Source organism: Leptopilina heterotoma, unplaced genomic scaffold (genome assembly GCF_015476425.1).
Source record: "Leptopilina heterotoma isolate Lh14 unplaced genomic scaffold, ASM1547642v1 Lhet_1, whole genome shotgun sequence".
Taxonomy (NCBI): Eukaryota; Metazoa; Arthropoda; class Insecta; order Hymenoptera; family Figitidae; genus Leptopilina; species Leptopilina heterotoma.
The window spans coordinates 905175-920357 of record NW_025110812.1 but is presented as its reverse complement, the minus strand read 5'-3'; the positions used below and the strand labels follow the sequence as shown (position 1 = coordinate 920357).

The window sequence follows — 15183 nt, the reverse complement described above, 5'->3', positions numbered from 1 at the left end:
TATACACAGTAGATAATCGTGTCTATGTGCGTGTACAGTGCTTCTCCCTTTGGGTTTTCGAGGTTAGTTTAATACAGTTCCACTGTAGGGAGAGAGAGAGAGAGAGAGAGAGGATTGGAGGAGGGGTTCTAATTATAATCCTTGTCTACCGCACAACGCCAGCTTTAAGGACCGGTGAAGTAAAGGGGAATGAAAATGAACGTGCAAGTGCGAGACGTGCGTGCATAATCAACGGAAGGTGACGCAAGCACGCGTGGAAAATGTCCCCGCGTTAATGTGCACGCTGAATGCTAACGGGCTTTCAAAAATCTTCAAGTTGTGTGGGTATTAAAAGAAAAAAAAACGAATTTTTTTGGGGGATTCATTTGAGGAATTTTTTCTACTCTTCTTTTTTTTTGATTCCCCACGAATTGGGGGAATTTTGCAATTTGAATTTTGAAAATTTCCTCATAATTAAGAAAATGGGACAGTGTTTCATAATCTCTGAAATACACCTCCTAGTTGTTTTTTTTAACCATGGAGACATATTTTTCTTCTATTTTCTAAGTTTCTCCTATTCCTTAAAGTTTTTCCCTCCTCCAATCAGTAAATCCTTAATTTCCCCTCTTTCCAAATTCCTTACCTTCTTTCTCCTCTTTTCTAAGTTTCTCCTCTTCCTTTAAGTTTTTTCCTCCTCCAATCAGTAAATCCTTAATTTCCCCTCTTTCCAAATCCCTTACCTCCTTTCTACTCTTTTCTAAGTTTCTCCTCTTCCTTTAAGTTTTTTCCTCCTCCAATCAGTAAATCCTTAATTTCCCCTCTTTCCAAATCCCTTACCTCCTTTCTCCTCTTTCCTAAGTTTCTTCTCATCCTTCAAGTTTTTCCCACCTCCAATCAGTAAATCCTTAATTTTCCCTCATTCCAAATTCTTTACCTCTTCTAAAACCGTTTTCCTTTCAGTAATCTTTATTCGGGAATGGGAAAGATTCACTCCTTTCAACTTCATTAGACAAAAAACGAATGGCCAAAACGAAACTTCTGGGATTGGTGGTGGTGTATTTTTTGTCCCTTAAGGAGTAGAAAACAGTGTCGCATTTTCTTATTTATGGGGAGATTTCAAAAATTCAAAGTGGAAAATAATCCTCATCAGAGAGGGATTACAGGAACGGAAGAAAGAACAAATAATTTCACCAAACAAGTAGAGAAATTATAAAAATATAATTTTTTGCAATTTTCTCGATTTTTCCAACACTAAGACCAATTGGTCCAAGTGGCAATATAACTCTGCATATGCAGAGAGAGAAAGGGTGAACGCCAAGCGGCAGATTAGCGCGACAGATTTATGTAGAGCGATAACCACCGGCCTGAAACCCCCGCAGCAGCATCGACGTGTGTGCTACAGTGAGTGTATGATTTATTCGTTTTCCGCAAACGCAATGCCGTTGGCTTTTGCGATGAAACATACGTAGAAATACTCCCTCCCTCTCTCACCCACCTAAATCGTGGAAGAGAGAGAGAGAGAGAGAGAGGGAAAAATTTAAGACAATAATAGAAAAATTATTTTACACTTAACGTGAATTTAATGAATCTCATATACCGGTAACCTAACATGAAAGAGAAGAAGGTCCGGGGGAAGGGGATGGGGATAAAAAAACATCAGTCTCGTCCGCTTGGTGGAGCATCGATTTGCCACGTCGACGAGGCTCGAAGTGTATTTATAACGACGCGCGTTTCGCGGCGTTGTTCGAAACGAGCCCAGCTTAATTAACTGAATTTTACCCCCTCCAACCACCCCTACCCTCGACTCTTATCTTCTCTCTGTGTCCCCCCCTCCCTACTAACACTCTTCCCTTTCATTCCCTTTTCCCTTTACCTCAAGGGGATTTAAGCTGGAACGACGACTATAGGAAAACACGTAATTGGATTCGCGTAGAATTTTCAAAATCCCCCCCCCCCCCTCCCCTTTCCCCTTCACCCTCTTCCACTAATTTAGCCAACGTAACCTGGAGTGATCAGTTCCTCTTAATTATGACAATTATTTTTATTTACCTGTATCATTTTTAATTAATCATTTAAATTAGTCAAACAAAATTTTTCTTTAATTACTACTACTTTGAGAAAAGAAATTCAAAGAGGAAAATTATTTTTAATTTCTGTTTCGAAAATAGTTTTTTTGGGAAAAATAATTTTTTGACTCGAGTGCACTTCTTATATATATGTGAATATTTGCCTCTCCCGAGGGATGCTCGTTGGAAACAAAGCGGATTCCCAGGCGTAATAAAGAGACTTTCTCTTGAGACGGCAAAAAAAAATGTATCATTGCTTAGCTTCTTTTTTCTTATCTTCTTTTTAGTTTTTTATATCAATTCTTTTTTCCCCATCTCAAGAACTGTGCGGAATAATATTCACGCGTCTTTCTCATCCTTTTTCTACTCGCGTATATATAGTGGCGGAATAGCCAACGGGCAACTGTACCCCCCACTCTTAGTATTTCTCCTTTCCCCACCCCCCACTCCTGCGCAACTATAACTCAAATTCAAAACTTGTTCAATTGCCCGTTCTCGTCGCGCATTATACCGCCAAGTTAATCTAAAGTTTTGCATGAAGTTCGTCGGTCGTCTTTGCGTTCGCGTTCTTCATTTTTCGAAGTATGAAAAGAGAGGGGAAAATAACCATACACACATACGGAGAAATTTACAAAAAAATTTTGTCCTTCGAGGGTGGAAATTATTATTCTGTAGATAAATTTCTTCACTATAAAATTCTGTTTATTTCTTCAAAATTAACAATTCGTGAGAGGAACGGAAGGTATTTTTAAAAAATCACAAATAGTTGAGGGCTCGGATCGAAGAACCGACGCTTGTAAACGCACAGAATATTGCGAAGCGTCGGTTCTTCGTTCCGAGCCCTCAGTTATATATCAAGTGGAAAAATTGCAAAATAGGAAAAAAAACTGTTTGCTATTGAATTTTTTTCCTAAAATATTATGTCAAATGTATAGCTTACAATCGTCTCGAGAGGAGCACTTAAATACTGTATAAGTATAAGAGGTTTGTGTCCGAACGTTGGCAATAACTTCACCGCTTGTGAGAGAGAAAGAGACAGAGAGGGAAAATATACAGGGATGTGTATTAAAGGAGATGCTGGGAAAGGTTAATAAACAGTGTATATAACTCGGGAGACTGTCTAATAAACTCCAGGAGACTACTTACGTGCAGACTATATTAATCCAAGCTTTTTAATTACCAATCTCCTCTTGGCTTCTGATTATATGGAGAGAAGAAGTGAGAGAGAGAGAGAGAGAGAGAGAGAGAGAGAGAGAGAGAGAGAGAGAGAGAGAGAGAGAGAGAGAGGTCTTAATACCATCCAACTTGAGATTTTACTTTATATATATATATCTGAATTTACTGCAATAAAATTCTTAATGGCAGAAAATAAATGAAATTTCCTTCGCATTATCATTTTTATTTTACTAAATTTCCCTTTACTAATTAACTATATACTCTCTACTGATGATAATAATAATAATAAAAATAATAACGATGATAAAATAATGGTCATTTTTACTAAGCCCGTAAATTCTATAAATAAATAAATATAGTTAAAATGAAAATTTGAATAATAAAAATAATATTAATAAAAATAATAATAATATAAAAATAACACTTTGGTATTTTCGTGGCATTTGGTTATATATAAAAAAAACTTTGTTTTATATAAAAATTAAGGTTCTAAAAACAGAAAAATAAATAATATAAAAATAATAATGATAATATCAACAACCAATTTTATTCCCTCTTAAAACAACATTTTATCACCAATTCAAAAAATTATTTATCATTTTTCAAATAAAATACAAGAGTTTACATTATTACACAGGATTATAAACAAAATTTTGATACAGAGAATTTTAATATAAAACATGAAAAAAAATTTTCCCCCTAATTGAAAACCAATATTTTTTAATTAAAAAAAAATATAAAATTTAGTGTGAAATTAAAAATTGCTTTATTTTTATTCCCCCTGGGATATTTGGAAATCGTTATAACTATGCTAACAGAAAAAAAACACACACACAAAAATGGCAGAGATGTATAAATGCAAAAAAAAGGAAAGAGAGGAAAATGAAGGGAATTTGCCAGAAAGAGCAGTGAAAGAAAATGGCGAATAGAAATGGAGAGAGGGGAAGGGGGTAGAGGGGGGTAGAGAGAGAATAAGTTTGAAGAGTTTGAACTTGGGCAATTTGCGAATCGTTTTAATAAGATTCATCTCACCCCTTTCTTCACTCTCTCTCGTTTCATCCTTTAACATTCCATATTCTACTTTCCCCCTCCCTCTTACCCCTCTTCATTTTCCTATTCTCCTACCCCCCCTTAATGCCTTAATGTCCCCTTATCTAAATAATTATTCCTGACTTATCGTTTTATGAAATTTAAATCATGAAAGGGAATATATTTTTTTTTTGCGACAAAAAATATTTTCTGAATTCTGACTTTATCACTAGTCTTAATTATAAATAAAATAAATAATTTTAAATAAAATAAATAATTTTAAATAAAATAAATAATTTTAAATAAAATTAATAATTTAAAAAAAATGAATAAAATAAACAAAAAAGATAAATAAAAATAAATAACAGATAATTAGTGAAGAAACAACGACGAACACATGTTTCCTATTAATAGAAATTTAAGAAAGAAATTACACTTCCGAGGTGGTCCAATACCGACGACGGACAAGCGGAAGAGAATAATGTTGGAGGAAAAAAAAAGAAGTCATTAGAGAAATGATGTCACTTTAGGCGAGAGAATAACCCTTTTTTTCTTTTTTTTTGCTCCCGTTCCGGGGAATTATGCGAGAAAAGCCCCGCACTGTAACAAAATCTGTCGTCGCTTGTTGAACTCTTACGTATCTATATCGACTCTTAAGTAAAAAAAAAATTTAAGAAAAAATAAATAATTCAGAGAAAGGGAAAATAAATTTCCCCCTCGTTATTAAACTGCCAACTAGAGAATTTTTGCAAGAATTTCAAATTAATTAGACGTAAAACTTAGCATTCTGCCTGTGGCGGTTCAGGGAAAAGAAAAGATTTCTATTACCGACATTTACCATCGTCAATGGTTCGCGTCCGTGCTAAATGGAGAAAGAAGAATCTTTGAATTAAAAATGATGGAAGATTTTTTCTCTGAAAATTGTAATAAAAGATTCCTGTTACCGACATTTACCATCGTCAATGGTTCGTGTCCGTGCTTAATGAAGAAAAAATCTTTGAATTAAAATACTAAAGATGTTTTTTTCATTAACGTTACTTTAAATGAAATTTATCCGATACTAAAGAGAGAAATTTTCTGAACATCTTTATTAAGAGGGAAAAAAAAGACAGAAAAAAAGAAAGGGAGAGAGAGAGAGAGAGAGAGAGAGAGAGAATAAAAAAATATACAAGAAATAAAAGAAATTTATCTCCAGTGGTATAAACAAACTTGTCAGTGTCGAGTTATTTCAATAAAATTTAACGCGATGAATGGCAAAAGATAAGTTTTTCAAAGTCACTCTCCTCTTGGTATTAAAAAAAAAAGAAATAAATATATTTATAACATTTTTTAGAAACAGAGAAAGGAAAAAGTGTCTGAAATAATATTCAATTTTTCTCCGCTTTCCACCGCCGCTGACGCGTTATTGCTGTCTTATTTCGAGTTATTACTGTATAATACTGTCAGTTTCTATCTGTCTTTAGCAACCCTTTTGCTTCCTTTCCCCTTTAAGTCTCGCTCGCGCCACCATTTTTATTTTATCAACTTTCCCCTTTTTTTTCGTTCACTCACTCTCTCTCTCTCTCTCTCTGCTTTTCACTTAGGCGGCGGATCAATTTCAACGTAAGCTCGCACGATGCGTCCACTTTTGTCTCCCGGACACAAAAATTCGATCGAGCATTTCCGCTTCACGCGCCTTTCAAGTTGATATAACCAAACAGGACTCGAGACACCTCGTTGGAAAATGTAAATACTCTCATTGAAAATGGATTGCGAAAAGCTTTTGATTGAGAAATTCCGAGAATATTTCCACGTTTTACAGGCAAATTTATTTACACATCCAGACGATAAAAAAAAGGTATTTTTTAGGTTAAATTAAACCTATTTTAAATTATGTTAAAATTTATGAATAAATGAGGTTCAGAGTCAAAATAGGTTCAAACTTTGATCAAATTTTAACCAAATTATGTTCCAAATTGGGTCTCAAAATTGGGCAAAAGTGGATTTTAAATTAGGTGAAAGTAAGAATTAATTAGGTTCAAAGTAGGGAACCTACTAATTGGAATAATTTGGAAAAGTAGGTTAAGTAGGTTCAGTAGGACTGATTTAATAGGTACTATTAAAATTGGGCAAAATCGAGGGCAAAATAGATTCAAAATTAGGTCAAAGTTGGGCAAAGTAGGTTTCAAATAGGACTAAAATTGGTTAAAGTAGATTCAAAGTTGGGTCAAAATGAATTGAAAATTAGGTCACAGTAAGTTCAAATATGGACCAAAGTAGATACAAAGTTTGGTCCGAGTAGGTTCAAAGTTGGGCAAAGTAAAAATTAATTACGATCAAAAGTAGAGTCCCAATTTGAAAAAATAGGTTTTAAGTAGAATTAGAATTAGTTAAATTATATTTAAAGTTAGGTCCAAAGGGGTTCAAAGTTAGGTCACAGTAGGTTCGAAGTTGGGTCAAAGTAGGTTCAAACTTGGGCAAAGTAAAAATTAATTAAGTTCAAAAGTAGGGAGTCAAAATTTGAAAAATAGGTTTTAAATAGGATTAAAATTGGTCATAGTAGATTGAAAGTTGGTTTCAAAGGGGTTCAAAGTTAGGTCACAGTAGGTACAAAGTTGGGTCAAAGTAGGTTCAAACTTGGGCCAAAGTGGTTTCAAACTTGGGCCAAAGTGGTTTCAAATTGACGTTAAAATAGGTTCAAACTAAGGTCAAATTTTGATTAAAATAGAAGAAAGATAAAGTTAAAATGATTATAGAACAAAAAAATATGTTAAATAGGCTAAAAATAGGTTCGAAGTTAGGCAAAGTAAAAGTATGTTCCAAGCAATGGCAAAATTTAGCAAAATTGATTCAAAATTTGTTTCACACTACTATGAAACTAAGGTCAAGGTAAAAATCATGATAGTCAACGTTAGCTTATTCAACGTTAGCTAATGAATTATCCAACACTATCGTTTCCAAGAACAAGAGCAAAGAAAAAAAAAGTTCATCTCGTCCTTCCACTAGTTATACACATAAAAACGTGTTCGTAGGAAATTTTCAATCAAGCGCGGCGCAGTAACAAAAAACTTTTCCAATCTATGTAGCGAACCGTTATTGAAGACAGTTTCCTGAATCATTATTTCCCTCTTATCATAGGCCTATCGACGAATATTATAATGGACGTCCGCTTTTGATAAACCGGTCTTGATACTGAAGAAAAAAAAAGAAGAAAGAATGAAAGAGAGAATCCTTTCATTGAATAATAATGCAGGGATCGCGCGCGGTGTCTATTGTAGAGTACATGTCGCCCCGTTAAGTGATCGTCGGGGTGGATTCATTCGACGCCTATTAATTTAAAGGAGCCGGTTTTCCCAACGTTCACATCGATATATATCCTCTCTCTCTCTCTCCCTCTTTCGTGTATAAGCCCGTTCTTCGATATCGAGAACTCAAAATCATTAATTCTCGACGTAATTTCCTATGGATCTCCGTTTGCTCCTCGTGTAGAACAAGGCTGCACACGCTTTTGCAGCTCCTTCCGGCAAGTTATCGATTTCAAGTATATACGGTCGACGCTCTTTAATATATAAGAGAGAAGACGAAAGAGTTATTTCTCGCCATTACCTTTCTCTATTTCAAATTTTCTCTATGAAATTATTTCATAAACAAAAAAAGATATTAAAATATTTAAAATAGAGACCCTATTATTATCATCATCATCATCAGTGAGGTTCTCCAATGTACTAAAGACTTGTAATCAATGATGTAACATAATACCTGATGCACAAGTACTTTATTAGTGTGTTACTCCCTCAGGATTGTCCAGGGAATAATTAGGTAACGGCTTACATAATCCACCTGCGCAGATATAAACTCCCAATGGTGTGATGAATTCACTGCAGGTGAATTCACAAAGAATGCCCACGGGAAATTCCTCTCTTATATATCCCTTTTTGCCTCCCCCCCACCCCTTCTCTTGCGACTCGTAAACTAGAATCGATCATCTAGTCGCATAAGGTCATTTATCTGGAAAAGGAAGAAGAGGAAAAAAACAAAAGGGATTCAAATTGCAAAAATATGTCCTTTCGTACAATATGTCCTTTCGTCCTTTGAAGATGATTCCCCCTTTTGTGCTAATAATCCTTGTGAATTCGACACGTGTAGTATTTAACAAACGAGGAGCGATGAGATTTAATGAATTTCAGCTTCAGAAGCTAGGGAACTTTAACGAAATGCAAAAAGCTTGTTAGTGACATTGGATCTACTTTATCTATTAAGATCTGCCAGGCTGAAAATACATCCATTTTGCCCACAGTTTTTTCGACCCTAGCCCCTTGAAAAGTTTCTCCAATTTTTAGAATTTGACCCTTGTTTGGATTTTTGAAACTATTTTGGATCTATTTTGGGTTTTTGAACCACGTTGGGGTCCTTGAACCTCGTTTAGGTCTTCGAACCTAATTTATCCTGCTCTAGCAGGATAAATAAGTAAAGAACCTAGTTGCCCCTAATTGTCCTCCTTGAACGTAAGTTCAAGGAGGACAATTAGGGGCAAACTAGGTTCTTCTTAACTTCGCGCATGATGATAATTTTCAGTAATATTTTACAATTTTTGATAATTTGAAACTTACCGGAATGGCGACGCAGTCCTCGAGTTCAGCGAGAGGTGCCTCTGAACAGAAAGTACCCTCGGTGAGGAAGGGCGGCCGCGGGGGTGGCGGCAGCCGGAACTCAGGGGGTGGCCCGGAGCAGTCCGGGCACTCCGTGGTCTCCAGCGTCTCCAACTCCTCCATCCTCCTCCCGAGCGTGCTGAAAACCACAAAGAAAATCATTGACGATTAATCTTATTGGCAGAACTATTAATCGGAGGGCAAAGAATTACCGCTCTTCGCGCCCAGTGTCATTTTTTATCACCTCCCCCTTCACTCCACAATTCGTCGAATCACTTTCATAATCTCCCCTTAAAAAATACAAAGGGAGGATTGAAAAAATTAATTTACTGTTTTGGTAATTTTATTAATTAAACCTAAAATTTAGTAATTTTTGTAAAAATAATAAATAAATCTCCCCCCTGTAAAGTGGGTTGTATCTGTTTTTTTTTTAATAAAGAAACGCCTTTTTGCCCTTCGGAACGATCTTGAAGATGGCGACCTAGTTAGCATAGGAAGCATTCTAGGGGCGGGTCAAGTCGTTCCAGTTGAGAATTCCGCGACTTTTAAAATAGTGATGGTGGTGGTTGGTGTATGCTAATGTCAGAACTTAATTACAATCTCATAATGAATCAGTCACGCCTGCCTCATTCTCTTTTTAGTTTTATACACCACACACACACACATTCAGGCTGATGAATTGTTTTCCAAGTCTCTTTCTTTTTTCCACAAAAAAAGAGAGAGACTTTGCCATATACGTGCGTCTCATCCGATAAGGCCTTTGAATCGAATTCTATATTGCGCGGAAGGGAACAATTTATCCTCGCTGAAGAGAAACAAGAATGAAAAGAAGAAGAAGTAGAATACATACTGATTAGAATTTCAAATTGGCAGCCATGATTTTTCGGTAATTCGTCGGCTTCCCAAGTTCCAATTAAAAGGAGCCGACTCCCAAGCACTTAGAGCCAATTTCCCTATGGAAGTGTTTGTGTATGGCGCGAGAATGATCTCAGGATTTGCAGGTCCATTCTTTGCAAATGCGTTTCACCTCCGGGGCACACGTGAGATTTATCGCGTCTTCTAAACGAGGGACGATTAGGATTTTGAAATACCACTAAAAATCGTGGGATATCATTTTGAAAACGTTCCGAGGATGTGATGGCGTGACCATACAAGGACATAACATTGGAAAATTGTGTAAAACTTTGGGATATCCCAAGGAAATGCCAAAAACATCTTAAGCGTCGTGCTAAGGGTCCGAATACTTCCATTCATCCTGGAGATTTCATAACGTGTTTAGGACACATCCACTGGGTTGGAAACAAACGTAATTAAATTCCGGTTTGTTCGACATTCGATTCCACGGTATTTTATAACAAATGTGAAGTGGATAATAATTGTGGAAAATATTAGCAGAAGGTGGATCTGAATATTAAAACGATTTGTAATCTAGATTGGAAGGAATAATAAATCAGTTTTCTGATTCGATTTTGGAGAGCCCGGGAGAGAGGAAGGACGATAGCCAAATAGAATTCACGCGTAGGTATTCAATTTCGACTCCTATAAGAATTGAGAAAAGGAAAGGGAATGGCGAAAGAGAAAAAGGGTATATCGCTACTGCAGTATTTCACATGTACGTAAGGATAGTTCCTAGGGAAGAGCACGTCCCGAGTTTAATAAATGCAGTCTTCGTTCCGTTTTCTTGGCTTGCCATCGAACAAAACTCTTTCTCTAACAAAAATTTCGTCGTCCCTCTCTCTGTCTCATTCCGCATGCAGAACACAAGAACTCCACCTCGAGTCTCTCTCTCTTCACGAAGAAGGAAAACCCAGTTCGCGTGATTTTTATTTAATTCCAAAACCTCCAATCTCTCTCTCTCTCTCCCTTCTGTTTTTAGTCTCCGCGATTTACTCCTTGGAGAAATTTTTTTCTGGAGAAAATACACCTACATTTTTTTTGTAGAAAGGTGTCGGAAATTTTTTTTCCCTTTGAAGAAGGAGTAAATTATTTCATCCCCTAAAAATAGTGAGGGGGAGAAAAGGAAATTATTAGTCTGGTACTTATTTTCACCTTAGTCAACGAGGACAAAACTTTCCATAACGAAGAAAGGGCTATGAGGGTATCGAAAAGTTCTTCGAGTCCTTCGAGTCCCGCCACCAATACGAAAACTTTACGGCATACCGCACTGGGGTAACTTCCACTTAAGGAGGAGGAACGTGCTGAATTTGTCGATCGAGTTCCTCGTCTTCGTACAACTTCTTAAATACTCCCCTTGATTTTCGGAACAGATCAATTGGTATACCGATTAACGAAACTTGGAATTAAACTTTATTTACTGTTTGGGAATCCCTTGAAATTGTTATATTTTAATTGTGATCAAAATCTATTGAACCATTCCAATAGATAAAAACCCTCAAAATTTTTAGCGAAAAGCTTTGGCTATATTTAGCTAGAATTTGCCATTTTTTCTATTTCACGCTGGGTCTTTTATACTCAACATAAAAAACCCAACACATCATCAAAAACTAATCAGGATCCTTACAAACGGAAACTATAAAGACAAATTTATCAAAATTTAAACTTCCCTTCGTGGAAAATACACCCAGAGTTTTGAGTACCATTCAGAAGGGCAAAATTCAATGAAGTCATATAGTCGGGAAGATAGAATGGCATTTCCGAATGCGACAAAGAAGAATGTAGCCATACGTCACTCTCTTTTCCGCAGCGCTTACATCTCATGCAATTTCTCGCATCTCGGTGCAAAATATTCCGGCATATATGTTTGCGTATGAGGGAGAATGGGAAGAAGAGGGAGAAAAGGAGAAGGAGAAAAAGAGAGGGAAAGAGAAGGAGAAAAGCAGAGGGAAAGAGAAAAAGAGAAAGAAAGAGACATAGCACAGTCAATGATACGAAGACGTTTGTATCGTCGCTAGACGGGTTTATGAGTGGTGTGCATTCTCCAAAAAGGGGAATGAGGCAGCAGCAGCAGCAAAGAAGTGTGTGCGGAAAAAAAGAGAACAACAACTCAACACATCATCAGTGAGTGTGGAACAAGAGAAAGAGTTACACCATCACAAATACTTATAAAATGGAATGGCGCACACAAAAGTACACGTGCTCTCCCCTCCGCGGACAAAACACTACAATTGCAAAGGGTGCACCGAGCCAAGAAGTGCCCAGAGAGTGAGACACGTCGCGAAACTCGATACACCAGTAAACACACATCTATCCACACACAGTACCCATTACCACAAATACAATTCCAGAACCGTGGGATTCACAAATCTATAAAATCCACACATAGAAAAAACATTTTAACCAGAAGAATTTTTTCCTATACCTCATGGTGATGGGAGAAAGAAGAGGATGAAAACGTCCAGAAAAATAAAGTCGAATGGCGTTAAAAGAAGAAAAAAAGGAACTGCCTCCTCAGTGGGTGAGAGTGGCTTTTTTTCCGTAAGGGGATCGGTCAAGAGAGGGAGAGAAAGCTTTACGTACTCTGGAGGATCAGACAAACACACTTGGAATTGGAAGCTAATTCCTTAAGTCCACGATTTTCGTTGGATTTCACGGTTCCAATTGGACTTATCGGATTCGAACAGTGAGCCAAGAAAATAAGTATAGCTACTTGAGAAATTATATTCAAGTCGAATGGAAACTTTTGTTGTACTGGATTCGGAGGAATTTGGAATCGTAAATAATTGCTAATTAGGTTTAATACAAAAAGGAAGTATCAGAAATATGTAGGTTTATTACAAAGGAAAACTACAAGGAAGATACTCAAATGTCGAATCAAAATTAGGTCCATGGTGTCCCTAATTATGACCATGGTCACAATATACGAATTTACAGAGATTTAAACATAGTTTTCCCGTTGGGTACGACTATAGCTAGCGTTGGACCATGATTAAAATCTAAAAATTCTAAGGTTCTAGAACTATTTTAGCCATTGCCCCTAGCCCTGACTTTTAGTTTTTCTCCAAGTTGTTTCGTTAATTCAGCAACACACACACAACACTTGCCCCACTGTTTTGTCGAACACAGAGAGTTCTCTATCGGGATTTCTGGTTTTAGTGTCAAAAGAGCAACTAAGCCAGCGTAAACCCGAGGAACTCGTTTAACTGTGCAACGCTCAAATGACAACTGGAATTAAATAAAAGGGGACAGACTAACAATGGATGTAATACCGTCTAATACCGTAACACAATATAAACTCTGCCACACGCAGTCTTGTCCTCTCATATATATATATATCACACATACACAAGTGAAATAGGGTTTTAGAAAAGCGCTGCAGCTCATGTCATAAGGCTTTATCGTGACAAATGGCGACGTCGGTTTGAAAATTTGCCTAATTAAGCGTAACGAGTCCGGGTCTCTCTCACAACGCGCGGTGTGTGTCTAACGCGACATAATTCAAATACGCTATATATGCACCATGGAGTTGCGTGCCTCGCCAGGTGACACATTCTGTAATTCTATTATGAAAATGTTGTCATGAAGGCAAAAAAAAATTATTACTTCGAAAAAGAATTTTGGTTCATTTATTCAAAGTATGGTTTGAAAATTTAAAAAAATATTTTTTCTTTGCCGCAGGAAGAGCAACACCTTCAATCAAAGAAACCGGTTAATAAATCTCGAGTTGATTTACGATCAGAACTGTGCGGGTATACTAAAATAAATTGTTTCATTTCAGTTACATATGTATAAAGCAGGACTTACTTATAATTAGAATCAGTGAAGAAAATACATGGACTAAAATCGTTACACACTATATATACGTCGATCCGATATCCCTTTAACGAGAAACTTTCTAATTGGTCGTTAACGAAGCAACTTTTGGCTGCAGCAGGAGGAACATTAAAGACGAGTGAGTACCCTTCTCCCTACGCTATTTATTGGGTTGAATTCACCCCTTTTTGATCCACACCTGTGTTTCAATTCTCTTTCGCAAAAAAAAAAATCAATATCACTATCAAAATTAACAAGAGAAATTTACAAAAAAACGCGATGAAATGTTGTCACATTCGCGTATTTTTTTTTTTTTTTGTAAATTTCTCTCTCTAGTGTGGTTAGAAAAAAGAATATTTTACGATTCAGGGGTTAATTTAATTATTTTCTTCCTCGTTTCCTCTTTGTTTCGTAGAAAAAGAAAGAGAGTGGAGGGGAGGACGAGAGCGCCCCTAGCGGAAGCGTGGGGTAATTAAAACAGATAGGTTTTCTGCGCGCTTGGTTTTTTTCCCTTTCTCAAAAAAAAAAGAACTATGTTGCGTCGCCGGATGTCGCATTATTTCACTGTTAGTATTACCCTCAGTCAGCTCGTATCTTCTGGTTAAGTGATACTAACACATTTGCCGATATAATTCTCCGTTGAGTCGGTTTTAGAGTTATAGTTTGCAAACACAGAAGAAAAAAAAAGAGAAAAAAATATACAATCAGTGATGGCGATACAATCATTTTCGAACTTAATTCCCAAAGGGTGCAAAAGAAAAAAGAAAAAAGCGATGAAAGTCATAAAAATAAAATTATCGACCATGACTAACCGTTCATTTAATATCAATCTAAGGGTTAAGTTGGGAGAGCGGGGGGAAAGGGGCTAGGGGGGGGGTCTTTCAAGGTCGTGTTCAGAATACAACCTGCTCGAGAAATTAATCTTCCAGCAGAGCAAAGATTGAATTACCAATCAGTTTTCATTCTTCGATTTCCTTTCCACTTGTTTTTTTTTTTTTTTGCTCGACTCCCAACTCCCATTGATTGCAATCTCTGCATATTTAATTATTTTTATTTTTTTTAAATTAAAAAATAGTACTCTTTTTCTCTAATTACCGATTTTTTTTTAATTGAAGAAGAAAATTTCTTTTTTTTGAGATCCAAATTGAAAAAAAATAAGACCTGATTGCGGAGAGCGGACGCGTCTCTCAAACCACCTACGAATTTTCTGTTTATAGCAACCGGTTTTCTCGTCTGTAATTCATTTTATAAAATTACTTTATAATAAGATCACGATAAACCGGAAAGAAAAATAGATTGAAACTTTGGAAAAAAATGATTTTTCAATTTATTTATTTTTAATTCCTCGAATTTCTCTTCTTGAAAATTAGAAAGAGAGATTTATTCTAAAAGGGAAATTGTAAATCGAATACAAATTAGAATTTCACCATCTTCCTTTGAACAAAAAAAAGAGGATTTTTTGAAAAGATTTTTCATTTCTCTCGTGCATTCAGTTCGGAATAAAAAAGTAATGGGGAACTTTGGAATACCTATGGTGAGGGTGTCAATTTTTTATCTTAAACCATTGAAAACTGTTGAATCCGTGGAGGGGTTTT

General features: G+C 36.2%; 1 protein-coding gene across 2 annotated transcripts in view; it reads right to left on the bottom strand.

Moving 5' to 3' along the window:
* The window catches only part of LOC122497567, a 422553-nt gene that overhangs the window by 41309 nt on the left and 366061 nt on the right, over positions 1–15183 (bottom strand). For both annotated transcript variants that reach the window (XM_043604773.1, XM_043604781.1), the window contains exon 2: positions 8840–9017. In XM_043604773.1, the coding sequence (XP_043460708.1) occupies positions 8840–9017 (178 nt within the window). The remainder of the gene's footprint in view (positions 1–8839; positions 9018–15183) is intronic.